The sequence below is a fragment of the Prunus mume genome, linkage group LG2 (genome assembly GCF_029339155.1).
Source record: "Prunus mume cultivar Tortuosa linkage group LG2, ASM2933915v1, whole genome shotgun sequence".
In the NCBI taxonomy this organism is placed as follows: domain Eukaryota; kingdom Viridiplantae; phylum Streptophyta; class Magnoliopsida; order Rosales; family Rosaceae; genus Prunus; species Prunus mume.
In genome coordinates this window covers 3,251,958-3,276,763 of record NC_142699.1, presented here as the reverse complement: position 1 = coordinate 3,276,763, position 24,806 = coordinate 3,251,958, and the positions used below count along the sequence as shown (strand labels likewise).

Below are 24,806 nucleotides of genomic sequence, written 5' to 3'. Positions count from 1 at the left end.
TTGAGGCTCAAGACATCTGAAGACTAAGAAAGATAATCAGACACAGGTTCAGTATCTTGACAAAGATTCTGGATACCTGAAATAAAGATAAAATGTGCCATTGCGGAGGCTTTCGTTGCTTGAGAAATCGGATAAGCCCTTCAACAATTATATTATCAAAACCAGAATGACTACCAGAAGAAAGACCAAATTTCAAACCATGTGCTTCTTCAGCCTCAATACAGAACAAAAACCAATAGGAATGGCTTACTAATCTGATACGGATTAGGAGGAATTGAATGTAATAATGCCATGAAAATTACGAATAGCATAACCAGCAGCGTCTTTTCCATTTTGATGGACATTCTGAATGTTCCAAAAGTCATACGTAATTTGTTTGATGGAAGTAATGGTACCGATGGCATGAGCGATTTTGGATGAAAAATTAAACGATTACGTTGCAACCATATCTGCCAAGAAGTTTTCTCAATAGTTAGAAGTGTTCATGATTTAGGATTAGCATTTAGAATTTTCCTTGAAACTATAATGAAAACGAGGGTTGAAATTACTTGGTTTTGGACAAGGTGTAAAATTACCACAGAAAACATACGCCATAGGTCCGGACTCGAACCACGATATGAAACTCAAGTCCCACATTTTAATTCCAATCACTTAAAAGCCAACTATATCGCTTCTAAAATGTTGGGAGATGTTCAACCTTCGAATCCCTCCCCCATTGATTAGAAAAAACCTCAACAAATTAAATCCTAATCAAGGTTTACGTTTTGTGACAAGAAACAGAGAGCTACTGGGTTTTTAACAAAACATATCATCAGTCGCCGCACTAGTCATCCAATGAGATTTCATCCCTAACAGTTATTCATCGAGAGTCATTCGATTAGGGGATTGACAGAGGAAATCTGGTAATAAGGAAGTACATTTAAAGAGTTCATCTCAAAGTCCTTCAAAGAAAGCAGGAAAAATCCCTCAACTTGAGCAACTACTATTAGGCTCAGATTATTCCATACGAAATTTGAACGGGAGGAGAGCACATCTCCAACATCCACTTCTATGCAGTATGTCCCTGTACAAAAGGAAATTTACAATCAGTTATCCGGCACAATTTTTCGTTTTTCTTAAACAATCACTCTAATATCCCAGCTGTGTAAGAAAATAAGAAAAGAGGTATCAAAGCTGAGAGGTATGAAAGAAGAATAAGCAACAGAAAACAAAATTTTGACATGAACTTTAACATTTTAGTGGAGAACTACTATAGATCACGAGACTGCACTCTGGAGTTGATTTACATAATACTTTAGAGCATGCAGACTCAATCAAAAGCACATAATCAAGCTACCTATATTTCGACTTCACACAATCTCATAACAAATTCTGTCTGCTTGTTGAAATTCAAGGGGAATGAAAATCTAGCATATCCTGGGAAAGCACAATATGGTTTTAAATATAGCAAAAGTTAATTTCTCTTATTTCATCAAGTTTTTTACAAAGCCGACCACTTTTAGCACCCATGGTGATGTGTGAACCCTTTTCCTTTATGCAAATCAAAATTTTTGAGCAAGTTGCAAATGGAAATACCATATACCCCTAATGAATAGCCACACACCACTTAACCCAATCTTCTCTTTCACTCGCATAAATGTGGGTCTCACACTCTCATCATCTCACCCTATAACACCGACACTCATCTCTCTCATAAACCTCAAACTCCCAAAGAACCACACTCCTTCCAAGCTCCACCGTGGAAGCCTCTCATTTTTAGCAGCCAAAAAGCAAAGGTATATAATAATTTCGTTTTCTTATATCCAATGGATATAAGACGTATTTGAAAACAATTAAGTATGTATAATACCTTAACCACATCCAGGGCAACATATATGTGGGTATATCTATAGCACTGGTACCTACACAGAATTCTACAAATAATAATTGAAGGCTTTAAAAGGCAAAGTCAAAAAGCACTAAATGGAAATTTCACATACACTTGCCAGGTCATTCAAATCACAACAGAGATATGAAACCAGAGTGTTAGCAAAGAGGAAAAGGTACTGACCAAGCTACGTCTTATTTGGTGGACTTAGGATTGTTCTTGGAAGAATTGTAATCAGGAGGTGAATAGACGAGGGCGGCGACCATGGCTCCAGGAAGAACCACGTACTTGGCCAACACTGCAAGCTTCGTCACTAGTGGCTCTCCCCTCATTAAGGTCATTTCTCTCAGAGCCTGAAAAACTTTCTGCTACATTTCAACACAAACATCCAAAGAATCACACAATAAAACTTAAAATAAAACAAACACAAAACATAATATTTTTCAGAAGCTACAAATTTTCCACTTTCTAAGTGTTTTTCAGCAACATAAGAATTTTTTTATTTATTTTAGGGTTTTGTTTTCATGGCAACCAAATGCATAATAAGCAGAATATGCAGATCATATACCAGCCTTCGATTAATAAAAACTAAATAACAAAATTAGATTATAAACATTATAAACAACAAATACATTATCACAATTGAAAAATCAGCATCCCATTTAGAGTCCCACAGGGGAAAATGTAAGAGTTCATGTCTGAACTCAGTGATGTGAACGTGTATACAACTCAAACACTAGTTCTTAGTAATGGCCCACAAACACAAATTATAACATAAAAAATTATTTCCTTCCCATTCAGTTGGGCATTAGAAACAGAACAGAACACTAATTTCTCATGGAAATGTCTTCAAATACTTTTTACATAGGTCCTACATGAACGCACGTTGGTAAGATTGGAACTTACCGACCCAACAAAAGATCACTCGAAAAGGGAGTTCAAAATAAAAACCATATTCAGCAAGGAACCAGAAAATCAAGGCAAGACTAAGGAATCCCATTAAATCTTAAAAATTTCAGCCTTTCTAAGAAGAGAATCTAGCCAGAGTTCATTATTATCTAAAATAAAAACTTATTTATCTTAAGCCATCTTTAGTCAGTGCTACTTAACTGTAATCCTCATTGCCTGGACACAAGTACGAGTATAACGATACGATATGGTGATACAACAAATGTCCAAAAACTAGGATACGAGTACGGCAAGGATACGACAATTAAAATAATGTAAATATATATTTAAATAATTTAAATACAAAATTGGTTATAATATTGGTTATAACTCTACATCATGAGCATCATTAGCACTAGAAGTGCCCACATCCCCCACACTTCCCATTTCTCGTTCGAAAATATCTTTCATAAAAGAGTTTTAATTTCTTGTTACTCGGCAGCATCTGGACAGGATTTGGATTTGGTTATAATGAATAAACTAACTCTAATACATCTACAAAGTAAGTGAAGGAGCAACAAGTTAACGTGAGTTAAGACCTGGTGGAGCAGATGCAGCAGCAGAACTTTCAGTGGAGAAGAAGAGGTCCTTTTGAAATTTATTTCTTCTTTCTTCTTCCTTCTTCCTTCTGGATCTTTGAATTGGTTGGTGCCGCTGTTTCTTTTCAAATGTGAAAACCTAGCGTTTTCCTCTTTCTGTTGAGAAGAATAGGCTGGGTGTGATCTGGCCAAGTTTTAAAATTCACATTTCGACCCCATTTTATAATATTCAAAAAGACCACATAAATTTTCAAACAATTTCTAAATAACCACTAGCCGTATCTTGACCGTATTGGGACAGTGTCCTGTGAGTATCAGTTCTGTATCGACGCCGTATCCCATGGTCAGCAAAATAGAAAAGTTAACAATACTTCATTTCCCGGCATGTATTGAAGACGTATTGTATCCGTACCTATATTTGATACCTCCCCTGGCCAAAGTTTGAAGTATCGGTGCAGTATGGTTCAAACTTAGAATTAAAATTATAAGTTATTCTCTGTGGTAAAGAATCACCTCATCATTTCAGAAAGTGGCCAAGAAGGTTGATTTTTACTTAGCTTTTGGTGCTAATATATATTTTTTTAAAATACAAACTTTTGTATTAATAATCAAGAGGATAAGTTATCCTCGATCGACAACGAAGTGAAAACCTGCTCTATTATAGGCAGAGTTAAAAGACGAAAGACATCCAAGCTAAGCCTTTGCTGCTACAAAGTTGGCAATTATAACTGTCCAACCTTATAAACAAAATCTACACCAATTTTTTCTGTTGAAGTTGAAGAAGAGGACACAGCTATAGAGTTGCAGATACTCAAGTTGCAAGATATGATTGAGAAATCATTTCTATCTATTGGAGACTATTTTTCAATTATTATATAATTAATTTACACATCAAAATTTGAGAAAATTAGAATGCAAAAACATTTGTCACTGTTATTCGAAAGAGGGCATGACACATTATCTTTGGATAATGGTTTCTGTACATCTTAAATACGCCCCTTTCAGTTTTTTTTTTTAATTTATAAAAACAAAGTATACAGCTTAAAAACAAAGTATACAGCTTAAAAATATAAATCTCAGTTATGACACAAAGTATCTCTTGGACAAATAAGCACTTTTAAGTAAGATCTGAATTGATCATTCAATCATCGTACAGATGACCTTTCACTTGATTCTTACTGCCACCCAGTGAAATAATTTTGTTTTCAGATAAGCAGACTTTGTTTTGTTCTTTATAAACCAAAAGGAAAAGAAAAAGAGAAAGACATCTAAACAATCCAAATCCTACTGTTTCATTTTCAAGTATCAAAAGAAGGGAGTGTTGGACATCTAGCAACCAAAAATAAGCTCAATGGGTGGGCAAGGAACGCATAGTTTGGTTCGAGCCCCGACCGCACACTTGAACCTATAAACACAATCCCTTTTGGGCAACAGATTTAACCCAAACAAATAATTGCAAATGTGTGATAATCATTAACCAAAAACACACTAAATCAATCCTTACAAATCAAACACAAGAACCAAAAACATATAAACCAGATACAACAGCATATATACCAAATAATACTAAAAAAATTCACTGCTCGATGGGTGAAAGGGGCAAGAGGGAGTTGGTGGCGGCCAATTTTCCAATCAATACTAATAATGAAACAAAAATAAAAACATGCTTGCTGATTTTCAAATTATAATCAAACAATTTTCAATTATTCTTTTTTCCTCTGGTTAGACAAACAATATTTGATTATTCACGAAACCCATAAATACAATAGGAATAAAAAAAAAATTACAGCATACACTTACCGAGCAAGAGATTGAAAGGAGGGAGCTGGGACTGAAAATGAATGATGAAGATAGAGGGCGCACAGTAGAGAGGGCTCTAATGGGTTGGACCGAAAATGCAAGATCAAGTGTCGAGAGGCTTGCTCTTTCTTTTCAGAAGTGCGGGGAGGCTCCTGAGTCCAGAGACTGGATCAAGTATTTGGGGAATTCTATTTGCGCCCCTAAATTTGCTGATCCCACCCCCGAATAATTCTTTTCACCCAATATTTCGATTTTACCCCTAGACAGAGTTTTAAGAAAATAAATTGAAACCATGGGAATTCTATTCAACGTGTGATTTTTTATTTAACGGAAGTTTTAATGGAATTACATGTAAAAAGTAAATTGCTACATTTTGTAAAATTGAAGTGGTTAATAGTAAAAATTGAAAGTTCAAATAGTAATTGCGCACATAACTAAGAGTTCAGATAGTATTTACAAATATTTCTAATTTTTATTTAAAGACTCGTGGCTTTATATCAATTGAGGTGTGAATTTCACATATATGTCGCATCAATAATCTAATAGAAGTTTTGATGGAATTATGACAGGGACCAATTTGATGTATGCTTACTTTGTAACGTAAAGGACCAATTATGTCAAAAAAAAAGAAAAAAAAGGACCAAAGCTGATAATTTATTAAACCAACTAATTGTGATTAAAAGCGAAAAAATAAAAAATCTTTCCAACCCAAAAAAATAAAAAAATAAAAACAGGGTTGCCGCTGATTTTTTTTTAAACGCGTCTCTTTCTCTCTCGAGTCCCTCTTCATTCTCTTCTTCATTCGCAGTCTCAAATGTCGAAGCCTCAGCAGCCAATCGTCCTCTCCGACGAAGAAGAAGAAGAAAATGACCAGAATGCCCTCTCCTCACCTCCTCCATTCCAACCATTCCACTGCTCTAATAAGAAACGCCGAACCGAACTCTACCCCTACCCAAACCTCAATACTCAGACTCCGGTTCTCGTCCTTGACGACGACGACGACCCCACCAGACCGACACGGAAGCCACCGGGTCCCACCTCACTCCGCTACTTCGAGGTCCTTGACGAGTCTCCATGCTCAAAAGCTCCTTCCTCCCAAGCTAGCGTTTCAGATTCCCCGCGCAAGTTCTCCGGTTGGTTGATTGATTGGTTTCTGTTATTATTTCACGCATTTTGTTTGAACTAGGGTTTCTGGGCTTACACTCGATTTTTGTGTGCTTTGTGGAAAATGCTTAGTTATTTGCCATTTTGGTTTTTGTGTGAACTTCTTGTTTATGCTTTGTTTCTTAATTGTTATGGTTGGTGTTTAATCATATTATTTTATTTTTGTTCGTTAATTGATTCAGTTCATTTCAAATTTTTGTTTTGTTTTGTTATTAAATTTTTTATTTCCATCATAATAACTGTTACGCATACAACGACATCCCGATCTGGCCGAAGCCTATGTTAAGATTATAATTATTTTTGGGTGAAATTGGGGCAGAAGCCTATACAAAGATGAAAACATTACTAAACAACAACAACCCTATCTTGGCATTTCCACATCAATGTTCATTTTGCCAAGCAAGTTGTAATCCATAAGGTAGTCCCCAAAGTTTTGTCTCCATACAGCACCAATATTTACACTAAATCCACCCAACCAGTCACCATTAGAATCCCTTAAAAGACCACCTGCAGTAGTTTTGCCCTCACCACTTTTATAGCTGCCATCAACGTTAGTTTTAACCCTACCGGCTTGAGGAGAATGCCATTTAAGTTGCACAGTTTCTCTAGCAGGCTTACAGTTCATAACCAAGTTAACCTCATGCCACTCCTCGGCAAATTGAACTATTATCTCAGCCATAATAACTGGAGGTTCATAACTAGGATTAACGATATGATTACAACGCCATTTCTAGAAATGCTGTAATATAGCAAAAAACACTAAATTCCAAGGCAGATTTTGTACAAAAATACCTTACTTTTCAAATTATGCAGCAGCCATACATCAAAAGGCCGAGAGAAAGTGGGAATTACCTCAAAAGAAACATTTATCACATTCCATACTGTTCTGTATTAGTTTCTATTCATCACTATTGTTACAAACTTAAAACTAAAATGAATTCGAATTAGAAAAAAAAAAAAAAAAGCAGCAAGGGAGGTAAGCCTCACTAGCTTGAGAAGGCTAGAACTAGAACCATGTCGGCCTTCTCAAGCCAGTGAAGCTGGTCTTCTTTGGCCAGGTCGGCATTGCCTCTTTTCTTTTGTATAATTTTTGTTAATTTTGAATTTTAATTTAAAGAGTGTTGAGAAGAAGCCTTTTATGATTTATTTATTTTTCTAATAGAATGTCGTACTATAAATGGCAAATAATTTGGAAATAAACTTTCGGGTATGAACAGAATCACCCTGCGATTTAAATATTGTTGAAAATTTTATTTTAGTTTGCAAATGTTGAAGTTTTTTCACATGTATACTGTGTTTTGTTTACATTCAGGCATTAATGGCTTGGTATTTCTGGAATCTGATAATGAGTCTGAAAGTAGTTCTGGAAGGGAAAGGGGGAAGGATAACAAATCAATTTCTAGTGGTTTTGGTGTGGCGAAGGGCTTAGATTGGAGTTCCAGATTTGTCGAATCCACATCTTCTCTTGGTATGTTTTTCGTGTATCTGTCATACCTTTGGTTATGGTTATTTATCAGCTTAGATTTCAAAATGTTCAACAAAATGACTCTACTCCCTGGAATATGTTTTTCCTTTAATATGGACACATACATGTTTATCAGGACATGACAGTCTAGCACATATGTCTGAGGACTGTTCTGTGCAACCTGTTTCTTTGCAAGATGATTTTGATATTAATCAGGTACAATTGATACCCTGGTCTATGATGTTTACTAATTATGTTTGATTGTTCAGAGACATGCTTCTTGTTACAAGTGTGTTTTGTTCTGTTAATTTCTATGGGGCATTATATTTTCTAAATGTAGGCAATACATGATTCCTAACCTTAATAAGTTTCAAATTCATTATGATTTGGATGTCAAGACTAATTGATGAAGACATTTCAGAAGGGACTGGTGAAAATTTAGTGAAAGAAGCGTTGATTGAAATGAAAGTTATGAGTGTATTTAAAAATTTATTAAAATCTAGCAACCTAAAGTATATTGTTTTTTGGGATAGATTTTTGGGTACTTTAAAAAAATAAAAATAAATGAGTATCATATTTCTTTGGATAAGAAATAAAATTTATTAGTAGGTTTGTTAAAATATAGAGTTGTGGACAAGTTGTCCACTGCGTACAATACAAAACCAGCAAACAAAAGTACAAAAGACATTAATGAAGACTATTATTAAGTGAAGCCCTCCAATGCAGAGAGCTAAATTTTGAAACTTGGAGAAACCGATGGTGAAAGTGAAGTCCAATACCTTATTCTGTCCCAAAGAAACTCTTCATCCTCTTTTCTATTAATTTCAAAATTCCTTTTGTTGCTTTCCAACCAAACCACTGGAAAAAAATGCCAGTACCCAACAGTTTCAGATTACCGTTGTTTTTCTCCCTCAAACTACTTATGACTCTAAAATGGAATGGATCTGCAATCGGGTGGAATAACCCAGCTCAGTTCAGCATCCTTAAGTAATCTCCTCCACAGATGTACAACATAATGAGAACAAGTTTTAGCTCCTCTGCATTTGCTTTTACTAAGGAGGAGAAAAGTAATCTGTACTTCTACAATTTCCTCAGTTAACAAGTTTTAGCTCCTCTGAATGTTTTCTGTTGCTGTTTTGCTGATTTCATCTTCACATTGACAGTCTAGTAGTTGCACCAGTCTTGCAGTATAACAATCATCTTGTTCTGTCTAATATCTTTTTTTCCCCCTCTATTTGTTGAACTGGAATGTATAATAATCAAGAAATAAGCCATTTTGGACAGTTTCTAGTTGTTTGTCATTAGTTTCTGTGGCCCTGTGTTATTCAAACTAAATGTTATTATATGTATAGACTATTCATGAGACATCAAAAAGTTTTGATATTTCGTTGTGTTCTCATTTTTAATGAAGGTGTGGTGTGCTATCTTTCATTTGCTGCTATCCTTACATGCCATTGGGTGTTTATCCTAAAATATATGACATGCTGAGATCAGGTACTTGATCCTGACAAAGAAAATAGAATGGATCAGATGGGCAACATTGTGAAACAGAGAAGAAAAACTAAAGCTATTACTGAAAAAAGTATTAGAGACGAAGCAATGGGTAGAAGGAAGATGGCGAAAGAGGAAAGGATACGCCTAATGGAAGAAAAGAATCTAAAGAAGCAAGTAAGTTGCTATCTACGATCTTTACCCAATTCTTGTTAACAGAAAAATGAAATAATCAAGATTAATGAAAAACAGCAAGAGAAGTTGCAGAGAGCAGCTCTGAAATCTGAAGCAGCAGAGATGAAAAAGATTCAGAAAGAAGAACAAAAGTGGGAAAAAGGAAAGTTTGCTGTGAAATCCATAGTGGCTGAGATTGACCTTAAAGTAGTGGAATTGGGGTCAGTTGGAGGTATGCTCTTCGTATTCTTCACTTTCTTTTTCCGTATAACATCATATCTGGTAGCTGAGATATATAAACTTTTATGATAGGAAATCTGCTTACAAGGTTTGCTGAAAGAGGGATAACATACCGTATAACATCAAATCCAATTGAAAAATCAATTGTCTGGACCATGACTGTTCCAGAACATATTTCACAGGTAATAAGTGTATGAAATTGAAGAGTTTTGTGAGCTACCCCAGTATAAAGTATTTTTCTACTAGCATTATCTCCTAAACTTCATAATAGGAAAATTAGCTGGAATTTGATTTATTTTTGATATTTTCTGTATGGTTGAACATTTTGTGCCCATAACCCACCCCAAAAATAGATCATAAAAGTAGGTAAATTCATTTTTCGCATAAAAATATATACCCTGATACCAAAGGTTTATTGTGAGTGTGAATCCTGTGTGACTTGAAGATTCGCTCTTAAAGGATCATGATATAGTGATTAGATACTGGGGTGCATCTTTATGCATTGTGTGTGTAGGTAGGTCTGGATTATTATTTTGAGGATATAATTTTTAGCATATATTAATCTCACAGATTGCTATTATTTTTAGCATAAGTTAACCTCAATATCTAATTGCAGAGTTCTCCTGAACGAATAGAGATTCAATATGTATTGCTCGTGTATGAAGCTGAAGAATTTTGTAACCTTGTCATCAATGACTCTCTCTTGGACCATGTTTTTAGTGTTCGAAGTCGTTATCCATCCTATACAGTGTGTTATCTTACAAATAGGTTGATGGCATATATTAATAAAAGGTGAGAGATTAATGAAAGCAGTATTTTACCATTGTGCATATGTAGTTCATTTTAATTATGTAAATATATGTATTATATCATAGTGATGAATTTTTACCATGCCATTTCATTCATTCATCTTCCGAAACTGTTCTATGTATTCTTCTTAGACGGATGCTGCATAATTGTTATCCTGATTTAGATAAACAGTCTGCGCATGATGTTACTAACATCTTTATCTTATACTGTTCTTTTATTTTTCTTGCAGTCTAGGTTGCTTCTTCACTATGAGCATGCCTCTTTGTTTTTGTTTTCTGTCATCAATGTGGTTCTAAATTCATCAATACTTACTAAATTAAGTAGAGAACAAAAACCGTGTTATTAATATGGCTCTTAAGCTTAATTGCTCAAAGTGGTCTTGGCCCTCTTTATTCTTAATAAGTAAGTCTGCAGCCATTTCTTACACAACATAAATGAAACATCAAATTTAGAAATACGAAGATTTTAATTTTGTGCTCGTGAACTTGGGTTCATTAAACAATTTTATGATGGCTCCACAAGCTGATTATCTAAGAACTTAAATATTCTTTTTTCTTTCAGTAGATAATTGGTATTTCATTCAAATGGGAGCGAGCAATAAGTAAGGATGAGCTGATTTCCAGAAAAGTCAAGCTTTGTTATTTTCTTTTCCTTGCTCTTTTTACTTTTTTAAAATAAAATAAAAAACAGGTGGAACTTATGCAATGTTCATTAAAATTTACGTACCTTTTGAGTATTATCAGTTGACTATAACTACCTGTTGAACCCGTGTTTTGTGCTCTTGTTGAAAAATCATATGAATTAAATGACTATGAAATTGAAAGGATCTATTTATTTTGTGTTGACATTCAATCCTCTATACTTGCTATATGAAATATACAATTTTTTGAGCTTTATTTGTTACAAATACACAATGTTTCCTCATTTATGCCCGTAGCAGTTGAATGCGTTTGTCAAAAGCATGTGTTTTGTCACATTTGTTCGACCTCGTAATTGTACTTAAATTGTTTCACTGTCTTCAGATGCAGTATGAACACATTGGTTTATAATGTAGTTTTTCCTGATAGATTATCAATTTGTTATTTATTTATTTCTTGATGCAAGTTTACCGTTTGTGATGAGCCTGGCAATTGAAATCTCTATTTTCCATTTTCCTATAACATAATAGTTATTTCTTAGATTTGTGCAATAGTCATGATGTAATGCTTCATCTCATGGAATTGTTTACAATGTTAGGGAACAAGAAGTGTACAAGAACCTAACAAAGGATAATGATTGGAGACGCCCTCCTGTTGAGGAGGTTGAACTACTAACAGAAAATGCTTCGGATTCCAACATTTCATTCATGTCTTGCAGAATAATGGATCTGTTTTTTTAATTAGTATTTTGACTTCTTCCTTTTTTTACCAGGTGCTGGCAAAATTGACCACTAATTTTTTTAAAGTACATTCCAGGCAGTGCATAGATGAGGCTGAACTTGCTGAACACATTGTTGGTTTGACGTGCAACCTCTCATCCTGCCAATTTAGGTGTTTGATCCATTTGTTTTTCTAATGAACTTAAAACCTAATAACAGTTTGAGAATGCTTTAAAACACATATCCCAGGGAAGACAGGTTTTCTAGTCTCAAGATTTGATATATGCATCTACATTGTACACTTTTCTTTTTTGTTTAAGACTTGTACGAGTTTCACATAGCTTCACCCAGTTTTTGAACATTGAAATTCAGTTTTCGCTCTGGTTTAATATTAACTAGAAATAGTTGTGTTTTCAGTAAAGTTTTTATTTCTATGTAAAAAGGACAAATTCTCTCTCTCTCTCTCTCTCTCTCTGCATTTTCATATTTTAACTGGTTACTGTTCTGATTCTACCTTTCCTTTATGAAATTGCAGAAAGAAGTTAACGAGACTGGACGTAAATGCTAATGGACCTCTTATGATTAAGGACTGTGTTGACCGGAATTTAATTAATAAGAGCGCATGGTGAGTAGTATGATGTTAATAGATAGAGACCATGGATAAGATGAAGCTTTCTTCTACGGGTCTGAACTGAACTGCTTAATCATTGTTCCTGGCACCAAGAGTAGCTGTAGTATCAACATATATTTTAATCATGTCCTGTGGTTGTGTGGTTCTACTTGATATTTCATCTGATGTACTTTCTTATTTCCTTGAGGGGCATTTGAATCCTTGACTTCACTTTTTGGGATCAAAGAGTCCCAATCCAGCTTTTATGACCCTGTGTTGCAAGGAGCACTATTTAAGTTTCAGGAGATCTAGATATAGGCTGATGAGTTTCCTTTGTGACTCTGTCTATTTGACGAGGGTTTGATATGACAGGAAGGACAAGGGGAACCGTGATGAAAGTGAGAGGGTTGAGAGAAACCTACAAGCCTAGTTGTCTAGTTAGTTGGGACAATCTATCCTTCCTACAAGCCCTTCTCCAACCACTGCCTTGAAAGAACCATGGCCCCCTCAACTAAAATTGGATTTCCAGAATTCCACATATATTTATGAATTGAATTTCAATTAATCTCCCAAACCCTAGCATGGCTTAGTTTCACTCAGTCTTTTTCTTTCTCCCTATTAGTGTTCTCAACTACAGATGTCAAATCACTTTTAGCAGACATCAGGAAAATATGTTGTTCAACAAGCCTTCTCTGTACAAAATACAAATTAATTTGGTTTGTCTGTTTTTCACAAGTTTTTCATTACTCTGCAGGGATTTTTATTTTATACCTAATACTAGTTTCTGCATCCAGGTTAAAAGCTTTGGTAGCTATCCCAAAGGTACAGCCACGGTTTGCTATTGCTATATGGAAGAAGTACCCTACCATGAAATCTCTGTTGAGTGTTTACATGGATCAAAATATGTTGGTAAGTATAATATGCTTCAACCTGCCTGAAATATAAATGAACATTTGTTGATTGATCTAACACTGTCTTCATTAGACCCATATGCAATTCAATTTAGGCGCATTTGGTTTCCCAGGAAGAAGTGAACGGATTTATGGCTATTGACAAGTCACAGATACATATTATCTTGGAATACAGTTTTCTAGAACGTTTTGCTCATCAACCTAATGGGATGATATTTGACAAGTTTTGGAACCATTTTATAAATTTACATTAGTTCAGTTGATTGCTGCTATGGTCTGCAACGGCCTCCATTTTGATGATGAATTCTTTGTGAACTGCAGTGCTAACATCTAGTTTCCTTAGGTGTCTAAACACACCCTTTTTGTGTTTTTCCGACATTAAATATATATTATAATGTTTCTCTTTTGCCCTTTTCATTTTCCATGGAAACTAGATAGAAACCTTCCTTAATAAGTTAAAAGTGTGAACATACTGCAGGTCCTGTAGGAATCTCAAGGGCTTGTTTTGGAGATGTGACAGAGGAGCAGCATCTACAAGTCTCCCTCTCCAGGAGTACTTGGGCCCCGCTTGTCACCTATGCTAGGGTTCTAATTAGTTTGGGATTTAGGATATGTTTATTGTCTTTTATTTGTTTTGCTTAGGGTTTTATGTTTTATGTTATGTGATAGATGATACTTACAGTCCTAGTGTTTTCAGTTAGTAGCCGGGTTAGTTTTTAAAAAGAATAGGCTAAGATTTATTAGGTACTTTCATAATTAAGGCTAGCAGGCTAGGGGTGCTGTAATCCTAGTATAAATAGCCTATTAAGAGACTTTGTATTCGAGTTTTATTAATTTAATTCCAGAAATCATATTATAGAATTCTTGTAAGAGTTGCTTTGCCCTAGAACTCTTATTTTCATTCGAACTGCAATTTTATTGCTTTATTTCACTATTTTTCGGCTGTTCACCACTGGGAATTTTTTTTCTGCTGTGATTTGACACTGTATAGCCAGGAGCTTAGTATCTTTTTCTGGTATTTGCTGAAACTGAAAGAAATTTTCCACCCTGAAATTCCGACTAGCTGATCTTGTTTTATTTATGAAACCAACTTGTTGATCTTGTCCACCATTAAAACAGTGAAAATCAAGTTCCACACACTTCGGGGTGTAGGATTGTTGTGATCCATTTAAATGGGCCCCCTTAGTGTTGCTATTCCCATGTCATTAACCATGAACATATTTGAGTGCTTCATGATCACAGATAGTTCCAATCTTGCTATGCTCTAATACCACTTTATAGGATCCATGGACAGAGTTTCCCTTGCAAACTGGCTTGCAAGGAAAGACTGCCCAAAGATGCCCGACTTTTCCAATGTGGGGGGATACTGGGATCTTGTCATTGTCACTATCCCCCCTTTTACCGAACCAGTTTGAAGGGATTTGTCCAACTTTAGGTTCAGCTGGTTCTGCTTCCTGAATAGCCATTTATGGTTTGTGCAATGCAGATGACTACTGAGAAATATGTCTAATGACTAATCACCATTTACGCAGTACAGCCATGAAATTCCACTACATGTTAATTAGAATTATGATATGCCCGTTTTATGTCACTGTGCACCAAGTTGCTTTGTTTGCCTCTGTAAATTATAATGATGTATAATTTTGTTCTTTGACCGAGTTAATTGATGCCTGTAAAAGTACACTGATTTGGAGGGTTAACTGGCAAGGTATATTTAGTTGGATTTGTATTCTCCTAATGCTTAGTGCTTTTGCAATATGCATTGATATAAGATAGATATTTGATTACATATATCTGTGTGTATATACCATTTTTCACAAGGCATACTTGCATTCAGCAGCTTGTACATTGCTATATCAAGGCAGAATTCAACACTTTTTTGTAGATTCTATTTACTTTGTTTTTTTTTTTCCTTTCTATTTTCTTGGTTGCTCTATATTGAAATGACAGGTTCATCAAAAGGAATTTCTGCTGAAGGACTTGGTAACTGAAGGTTTACTTCGCGATGACAGAAGAGTGGGTGAGGTTTGCTCCAAGAGAGTGTACAGAATACTTATGGCACAAAGTGGATCCATTAAAACTGATGATGTTGAGGATGGTGCTGATTTGTTTAGGCATCAACTGGCTTAAATAACTCCAGATTTGTCTATTACTTGTATTCTGCGGTAGCGCTTTGATTCCTTTGTGGTAAATGTTATTTTCAGAGCCTTAAGTAGTAGTTCTTGCTGTGTAAAGTATAACTCATTAATGTCAAGAAAAAATGTAAATATTCTTGCGGTTTTGGTATATCAAAGGGAAGAGAATTCAGACTTAGCACCTCGTCGAATATTGGGAAAGGAGGTACCACTCATCAAGAGCTAGTTTGTTACAGTTGTAGACGAAATAGATCCATACTTTTGTGACAATGATGTAAATGCAACATATTACTATGACTATTTAAAAACCAAAGAAAACATTTGCGACGTGTGCTTGGCTGTATCACCTATTAATGGAAGTGAGTCTCCCAGTGGAGTACATGTGCAGGTGACAATAGCTAAGCCTAAGACACAAGCAAATATATAACAGGTAATTTTGTGTCACGAATAGTATACCAAACGCATCATTTTAGTCCATATTCTTCATATTAGATATGTCATTCCTGTCGTCTTACCCATTCAATCACTCCATTAAAAAATATGTGTCCTGAATCGAACCGATCGGTGCTCATGCTTATTTTCACTGCAGGATAATAAGTTCCATGCATTGGGTACAATTGATAGCACAAATGCGAAAATCACAATAGTTGAAGTAATTTGAACTATAGATGCAAATAGTCAAAGCTTTTCATTCAAAACCGAAAACTTTGGGGCACAACCGAGTATTTCACCCTTGGTGTCGACACTCCTCAACCATGAAGGAAAATCATTTGTAGGAAGAAAAAGGCAACCATTTCGGCACGCACTCCATCCCTACACGATGTGCAGCAAGATTTAAACAAGCAATTAATAGAGAGAGAGAGAGAGAGAGAGAGAGAGAGAGAGAGAGAGAGAGAACCTGTATGATTGCATCCTTAAAATCAGCAGTGAGATTGATGCACCATTCCATATGAACTCTTGTCATGGAGTTCAACGACTTATCCAAGCCTGGAATCTCAGTAAGTTTTGGGGAGCGATTAAGGTGCAATTCTCTCATGCACAACATTCTTGAAAAATTTGGCATTTCTTCCAATGCAATGCACTCATCCGCTTGAAGGATTTCCAGATTAGTTGGTAAATCTGGGATCGCCCGAAGGTTTGCGCAATTAGTCAATTGTAAACTTTGAAGCCTGGAAAGCCTACTAAGGGTTGGTAACCCATTAAAAACATTGCCTCTTAGATCTAACTCTTCTAAAGAAGTTAGATCCCCAAGATCTTCAGGAATTGCTTCATCAGTTAAGTTGCAGTCCGCAAGGCACAAATATTTAAGGGTTTTCAGTTGTAGTATAGAATGGTGAATCTCAGACAAACTGTTGCAGCCTTGGAGTATCAATTTCTCGAGATTTGGGAGTTTTGAAAAGTCCGGTGATTGTTTCAGGCGATCGCAATAACCAAGATTAAGAAACTTCAACTTCTCAAGTGGCTGTGAGACAAAAGGGAAAACAAACGTCAAAAAACCAACTAGATGAGAGAAAGCATGACGTTGGTATTTAAAAGACCTGGAGGAAAGAATTAATGATTTGGTTGAGATTATATTGTACCATGTCAGAATCCTTCCAAACTTGTATCCGGCTATGACTCAGGTCGATATCGACTATGTTTGGTTGATTGAAATCTTCTGGTATGGCTTCTGGAGGAAACCCAGGCCAACACAACCATCTTAACCTTTTGGAAAGATGTTTGCAGTCCCCCGTGAACTTTACACCTTTGAGTTTGAGCAATCTGAGTCCCTGCATGTTTTTCAATGCTTCAGCACTGAAGCTAGGCTCGTGAGATCCTTGCAAATCTAATGTGACCCCTTCAATTCTCTCTGTCCCCTGTAAGAAAACACAAAAGGAAATAGGTAAGAAGATGCTAAAGGAAATAAGTAAGAAGACGCTAAATTGCAAGTGAAAAGATTATTTGTACACATGAAGCAAAGCCGTAAACTGGATGCATGAACTAAAAGAGAGGTGTAGGCAGCATTTATTATCTACTATCAGCTGCTGCGGTACCTCTGGATCAAAGAAATATACGAGTTCTGTTTTACAAACTCTCTACATTGGTTAGGTATCTTTGCCAGCTACATTTTCCTTATTGTATTTATGATAATTCAATCAATCAGTTTCTATCTTACACTTTCCTTTCTCTGCTTTATTTCTCTTTTCATTCAACCAGCAGTATAATGTTTGTTGACACATTCTGGGCTTACAATTTATGAGATGGGGATGCATATATACTTCTCTTTTATTATGTACATGCATTTAATCCAATTTGATTGTGAATGTACTTACAGAATTGGTTATCAATACGTCTGTTACATCTTCAGGATCCCACAATCTGCTACGTTTTCCTTTGATGCCAGGAGATTTTTCACGTACGATTTCTCTGCCCATATCTCTAAGCAAATCATGCATCATCAGGTTGTTTCCTTCATCAACACTTACAAGGCATCGATCATGGAGTTCTCCAATTCCTAATAATGGATCAAAATCACAACCATCCAATATTGCCGTGACATGGTCCTTCTTCATTCCAATAAAAAAACAACATATATCAAGGAAGATAGCCTGCACTTCATCATCAATTAGCCCATCATAGCTTATTTTAAGCTTTTCATGAATTTCCCCATGAGGCTTTCTTTTCAATTTACGCAATGCACTTCTCCATTCTCTTTTGGTTCTTTTACATAGATAAGAACCTAAAACTTCAAGCGCCAGTGGCAAACCTCCACAGTATTCAACAACTTTTCTTGAAAGTTCAAGATATTCTTCATCGCTAGGATGACGCTCAGTAAAGGCACGACAACAAAGGAGTTGAATAGCTTCTTCATTAGTCATTGCTGGTGGAAAATATGTATCATCTACTTCGAGTATCCTTAGAAAATGCGCGTTTGTTGTTGTTATAATAATTCTACTCCCTGAACCAAATGAGTCACGTTTTATAGCTAACTCATCTAATTTTTTCTGACAATCAACATCATCAATTATGACAAGTGCCCTTATGCTGCTAAGTCTTTTTTTTATCTCCTTCGTCCCTTCAGCGATACTACATACCTCTTTCTTGGCCGGTTTCAAGATATCACAAAGAAGTTGATTTTGCAATTTAACCATATCCCCTTCCCTCACTTTTGAAAGGAAACTTTTGCCTTCAAACTTTTGATGAAATTTGTTGAAAATGGCTTTTGCAACTGCTGTCTTACCCATTCCGACCATACCCAAAATGCCAACAATGCGAACATCATCTGGTCCTCCAACATTTAAATAGTTACTGACTTCTCGTACACGAGATTCTATTCCAATTTGGTTGGTGGCTACGTCTAAGCATGTGTTGTTCAGTTTTCTAGTGATGTGGTCGATAATTTTCCTTATAAATTTTCCTTCATACCTGGCAGTTCAAATTAAAAATGAAGTAAAGGTAAGTTTTAAGATTTATTATGCAGCTGCAGGATTAAACTTAAATTTGAACAGCTCATTGGCAAGGTGTAAAATAACAGATTATAAGCCTTATTCACACATAGCAAGGAAGTGTTTGTGTACCCAGCAAAAACAAAAACAAAAACAAAAAATAGTTTGTGTAATTACCCATCAGTGTTTCTAAGATTTGCACCAGCCAAATTTGCAGCTTCAGTAAATGCATATCTCCACCTCTGTACTTTATCTTTATCATCACGGAAACGCTCTTCATGTCTCCGAAATGCTTGTGCAAAGCTACCAGTTTGTTTCCTGACATGCGTAGGATCAACATTGTAGAAAACTGGCAAAACCATTTGCCCCGATCTTGCTCTTCTACACTCCATGATCTTCTCCAGCTCCTCAAGACACCATGTGGAATCCGCATACCTCTTCGAGAAGACGATGACAGAGATCCTTGACCGTTCGATTGCATGCTTCAGTTCGTCTGGTATATTTTCCCCTCTTCTTAGCTCGTTCTCGTCAATGTAGGCGTTGACCCCGTTGTCTTTTAGTGTCCAGTAGAGGTGGTCTGTGAAGGTCTGGCGTGTGTCTATGCCTCTAAAGCTCAAGAACACGTCGTATTTCCAATGTTCTGTGGAAGAGGAGGGTGGGGATGAAGAGGAGGCTTCAAGGGCTGTACTGGCGACATCCATGGATTGTTCTCGATAGAGGTTTGTGTTTTACACAGATGATATGGAAATGGAAATTCCGCAAGTCAAGTCAACTCCTCGTTTCAGTCCACAAAGGTAAAGGCGGACCATACCAGTTTTTTTTAAAAGTCAAAAGTCATTCTTGGCTTACATAGTTTGTTGAGTAAATCTCCACCCCCTTGCTACCTTTCACTGAAAAACAAAATACGAGAGTTATAGTGGTAAAATCCGCCAACTACTGGGACCGAAAGTAAATTTTTGCGTTTCTTTTTTCTTTCTAAAATGGTGTTAACTTTTACCTTCTGCTATTTTGACCCCCAAAAAATAAAAATATGAAATAAAATAAAATCCCTTTTCCTTCTGCTGTCTCTACCCTCGCGACCAGGTCAGCTTTCCACCTCCTCCCTCTTTCTCCTTTCTTCCTATCCTGGCGTCACGACTCACAAATTCTTTCTTGTCAGTTGGGGAATCAGGTTTGGTCCAGAATCAGAGGGCTATTTCTCGTCATCGTTTTCCTTATGTAAAATTCTTATTCATCATCAGAGAGGCTGGGTCGTTGCAAGGAAAGGAGCAACCAGGTTTTTCATCTTTCTTTTGAATCTCTTCTAGTTTTTCTCATTTACTTCGTTACCTTATGCCGATTTCCCTTTCTGAAAACCCATCGTATTTCATTTTGGGGCTGAACAGAGATCTAGCCGCGATCGGATGAACGGCTCTGATAGCAGATTATAGGTACCTTGCCAGAGAATTTTTAGAAAAAGGAAATAGACAGATAGAGAGATAGGAAAAGATTCATAATTTTGCCCTAGATAGAGTCAGGCAATTTATACAAGTATCTCCTATGAGATACATCCGAGGCTAGTAACATTATTCAATACAGTAGGGAATGTATAGATGGTATTTGTACAAGTAGCTGGGCCTGTAGACGGGTCTCAGCAGAGTGATTATGGAGGTGTTGGTTTTGTCTGTGACAAATTGTTTCGACTACCAAGTTGTTTAGCTGCTTCTTTTTTGATGCAGGAGCATCTATTAGACTTCCTAATCTAAATAGGCTCATCAGCCAATAAGGCTAAATTTTAGTTATAATAAATTAATAGGTTATTTTATTATTTGTTTTCCTATTCTTACTAGGATTTGGTTCAATTTCCTGTTTTGGTTTTAATTTCCTTCGTCAATTAGGGTTTCTTATTAAACTAAGAATAGGAATACTTGGCTGGTGTATTCTAGTATAACTAGGCTATTTAGAGACTCTTGTATTTAGTTTTTGTTGATGAATATAATTTCAGACGTTAGTCTATAGAGTTTCTGTTGGGATTTTGCCCTAGAACTCAATTATCTTTGTACCAACTTCAATTCTATTATTTTATCCTTCTATTCTCTGTATTTTGGGTATGTTTGGGTCGCTGAACAGCAGCTTATAGTTGCTGCCCTGCATCATTTTTGCTTTGCTGGGTTACTCTAGGGTGAATAGTTTTTGGTAGACAGAAATGAGGGTTTGAATATTCAGTATTATTATTTGTGCAGCACACGCCCTTTTTCATGAAAATTAATCACACGAAACTACTTGTTCAGCATACAAGTCTGCAGTAACAATATTAATGGATACCAGTATAGTGGATGAAGCCTCCTCTCCATCCTCTTCATCCTGCTCCTCAAATGATGAGATGTATGATGTGTTCTTGAGCTTTATCGGCGTAGACTCACGCAAGACCTTCACGGACCACCTCTACTGGACATTGAAAGACGCTAGAGTCGACGTCTTTATTGCTGAGAATAAACTAAGAGGACCAAAACTGATGCAAGCAATTGAACAATCCAGAATCGCTGTCATCATCTTCTCAAGTTGGTATGTATTTTCCATAGGGTGTCTTCGGGAGCTGGAGAAGATCATGGAGTGTAGAAGAACATTAGGGCAAATGGTTTTGCCAATTTTCTATCATGCTGATCCTAAAGATGTCGGGAAACAAATCGATAGTTTTCCAGTGCACGACCGTGGAGTTAAAGTTTGGGAAGAAATGATGCGGTCATGGAGAAAGTCTCTAATTGAAGCTACAAATTTGTGCGGCCTTGTTTATACGAAGAGTGATGGGTAACTACTTATTTCCATCTCTTTGTTTTTTCTTTTCTTCTTATTCTTAATGTTTTTTCCAACCTATTTTTTGCAGACCACCACCATGCATTATTTCAGTGATTCCTTTTTGCAATATTTAAGTGCCAAAATCATCCTTGGTTTTTATCAGTGTAATGCAGAGCTTAGGATCACTGATACGAGAATTTATAAACTCTCTCTTTCTATCACACGTGTGGTCAGATATTATTTATAGTTAAATATATTTCCATTAGTGTTTTCAGAAGTTTACAAAATCTTAGTGGGATTCCGAGATTTTGATTCAGCAATTTTGGATAAATGTTGAACTAATACATTCAAATCTTATTCAATCCCAAGCTCTGTAGTCATAATGAATAAGATAGTAGTTAAGTGGCCTAATAAATCTTACTTTTGCTCAATCTTGAATTTTAACTAACAGGTATGAAGGAATGTTTATCAGAAAAATTGTTGACGAGATCACCAGAAAATTGAATAGCACATGCGTAGACATAGTCACCAAACAAGTAGAATTAGATTCTAGCATGCAAGAAATCGGTAATGATTTAAAAGTTCAAGTTGGAAAGGATTCTCGCTTGCAAGAAATTAGTACTCATTTAGATGTTGGAGGCCCAAATGATACTCGCATTCGACTCCGAGGCAAAAGGCCCTCCCCTCTCAAAGTCAACAAAGAGTCGGTCAAGACAAAGAAGCAAGCACCACATGGCCGTCGGTCAGTTGGTCATCCTAGCCAATCCTAGTGAGTTCAGGTCCATAGTCCAACGCTTTACCAGCGCTTCCTCTTCGCCGCCCTCCGGTGATGGTGGCCTCTCACCAGCTGCAAGACTCACCTCCATCAACAAAACAAGCCCTAATTCTTCTTCCACTTCAGATCACAACAAGCCTTTGATGCCCACCATTTCTTCTCCTGACGAATACTTCATGGGAAGTATTGAAGATCCAGGAAGAGGAGGAGGAGGAGGATGATCCCCGCAGCTTGATGAAATGCATCACTTTCCAGGCATATTGTCTTCTGGCCCAGCCACTCTCTGATCAGCATGACGACACCCTTATGCCATCTCCAACTGGAGAAGGCCAAAGCCAAAAATTGAGTTCTAGCGCAGATTGTTTACCGGCCAGATCAAAATTTCCCCCAAGCCCAAGATAAAGCGGAATATAGCCCGAGATTCCAGTTGCACTCAAAATGGTGGAGCCGACTATCCGATGCTGAGCGAGCAGCCAACGTGAAAATGAAGCCCAAGATGGACCACAGCCGTTAGCCACTGTTGAAGGCAGCTGATGCCACGTGTAAGCTATCCAACAGCCAGATTTGAATTGCTTTTTAATTTTTTCAATTAAACTGCAAAGGTGACTATATGTCCAACAGCTCTGTAGTGCAATCTCATTGATTTATTTTCATATTTGGCAGGGAATTTGCACTCATTGATTTCTTCTCTATTTACAAAAAGCACAAGAGAATGGAATTGCATTGGATAAATTGAAAACACTTGTCCTTGGGAAACTCACGTGAAGCTTAAAATAAGGTATGTTCAGCTAGCTGATGATTGCCTGAGAGATACATTGCTTGATATATCTTGTTTCTTCATTGGAATGAACAAGAACTATGTCATGCATTTATTGGACGGTTGTGGCTTTTCTCCAGTAATAGGAATGAGCCTTTTAACTGTTGGTGTTAAAAAACCAAGCTGATGATGCATGGTTTGGTTCGAGACATGGACAGAGAAATCGGACGTGCAAAATCTTTACATCCATGGAAGGCCTAGTAGATTGTGGAATCATGAAATGTAAAACGCCTATTGAGGAACCAATTGGTAACATTTGCTATTAGTTGTATTACATGCATGTAGGTAATGAAAGAGAAGTATACGTATATCCCACATCTAATAAATTTTATGCCTCTCATGTAGTTCATACATCCAATTCATGGCTTTTCTTCATGTGTATATATGACATCTTTTTACATGCAAATAACCCCCTTCTTACTTTGCCCCTTTCATGTTATTTTCTTCTAACAGGGAACGGAGGAAATTGAAGGACTCACTTTAGATTTGCAAGAATCTGACGAGCGTAGCTTCAGCACAGAAGCATTTAGAAGGATGCGGAGACGAGATTGGTCAAACTCAATTACATAAAGCTGACTGGTAGTTAATAGCATCTTTTGAAAGAGTTACGATTATTTTGTTGGTATGGATTTCTTCTGAAGGTCATACCCGAAGATTTTAATCAAGAAAACCTAGTTGCTATTTAAATAGAGGGTGAATTAACAACTTCATTATGGCTGCCAAATATAATCATTCTATTAATTAACATCAGACAAAAAAACCAAGATGATGGACAGGGTTTTACCAGAACAAGAGGGAGAAAATTATGAATTTTTTTATGTTAATTACAAATAAGATGATGAAACAGACATGTTTGTAGAGAAGAGAAGACAACATAATTATTTAATGGGTTAATCGTTTTATTAGTCCTTGAATTTAAACTCGATTTGCATTTGAGTAATTTAATTTTCAAAATGGTTCCCATGGTTCTTTAACTTTATTTTCGTTAGGACAAATAGTCTTGCCGTCAATTTTGTTAACTTTTTTGTTAAATGCGAGGACAAAATGGTATTTTTGTATCAAAATTGATTAAAATATGAATAAAAAATTTTAAAAAACTAGAAAATTAAAATTAAACTCTCTCTCTTCCCCTCTACTCGATTTCTACTCCCCCATAACATGAATTATATTTTTTTTGTTGGTTTTTTATTTGATTGTTATTTTAAAGATATAATTTTTTATTCATTTTTTTGATTTTAATATAAAAATATCATTTTACCCCTATATTTAACAGAAAAAGTTAACAAAATTGACGGCAGGATCATTTGTCCAAAAGAAACTAAAGTTAAAACTACGGAAACCATTTTGAAAATTGAGGTCTTTAAATGTAAATCGGGTCAAAGTTTAAGAACTAATAGAACGATTAACCCTTATTTACCGAAAAAACCACAACTTAACGACCTAGTCCTAAATAAATTGGTAAATATTAATTTATTCAGATAAATTATCATTTTGCCCATAGAA

General features: G+C 36.1%; 3 protein-coding genes across 4 annotated transcripts; 2 read left to right on the top strand and 1 right to left on the bottom strand.

The window, feature by feature from the left end:
• Positions 1-5,881: 5,881 nt before the first annotated feature.
• On the top strand, positions 5,882-15,840 carry LOC103319369 (crossover junction endonuclease EME1B-like). Of its 2 annotated transcripts, none has more exons than XM_089045106.1 (12): positions 5,882-6,287; positions 7,631-7,786; positions 7,920-7,999; positions 9,278-9,451; positions 9,527-9,680; positions 9,761-9,870; positions 10,305-10,480; positions 11,735-11,798; positions 11,909-12,027; positions 12,391-12,480; positions 13,260-13,374; positions 13,855-14,237. In XM_089045106.1, the coding sequence occupies exons 1-12, from the start codon at positions 5,969-5,971 to the stop codon at positions 13,861-13,863; spliced, it is 1,566 nt and encodes a 521-aa protein (XP_088901232.1). In that variant the 5' UTR covers positions 5,882-5,968; the 3' UTR covers positions 13,864-14,237. The 2 variants fall into 2 exon arrangements, with proteins under 2 accessions (XP_088901232.1, XP_016647845.1); XM_016792359.2 differs by lacking the exon at positions 13,855-14,237 and adding an exon at positions 15,327-15,840 and having other exon boundaries at positions 5,883-6,287.
• Positions 15,841-16,052: 212 nt separating this feature from the next.
• On the bottom strand, positions 16,053-19,718 carry LOC103319306 (disease resistance protein RUN1-like). Its single transcript, XM_008220824.3, has 5 exons — positions 19,114-19,718; positions 17,824-18,916; positions 17,092-17,367; positions 16,410-16,973; positions 16,053-16,324 (listed from the first exon to the last, which is right to left on the bottom strand). The coding sequence occupies exons 1-5, from the start codon at positions 19,635-19,637 to the stop codon at positions 16,190-16,192; spliced, it is 2,592 nt and encodes an 863-aa protein (XP_008219046.2). The 5' UTR covers positions 19,638-19,718; the 3' UTR covers positions 16,053-16,189.
• Positions 19,719-20,000: 282 nt separating this feature from the next.
• On the top strand, positions 20,001-23,990 carry LOC103319304 (disease resistance protein RPV1-like). The gene is made up of 5 exons (XM_089045107.1): positions 20,001-20,212; positions 21,207-21,723; positions 22,163-23,028; positions 23,150-23,552; positions 23,757-23,990. The coding sequence occupies exons 2-3, from the start codon at positions 21,233-21,235 to the stop codon at positions 22,479-22,481; spliced, it is 810 nt and encodes a 269-aa protein (XP_088901233.1). The 5' UTR covers positions 20,001-20,212; positions 21,207-21,232; the 3' UTR covers positions 22,482-23,028; positions 23,150-23,552; positions 23,757-23,990.
• The last annotated feature ends 816 nt before the right edge of the window (positions 23,991-24,806 follow it).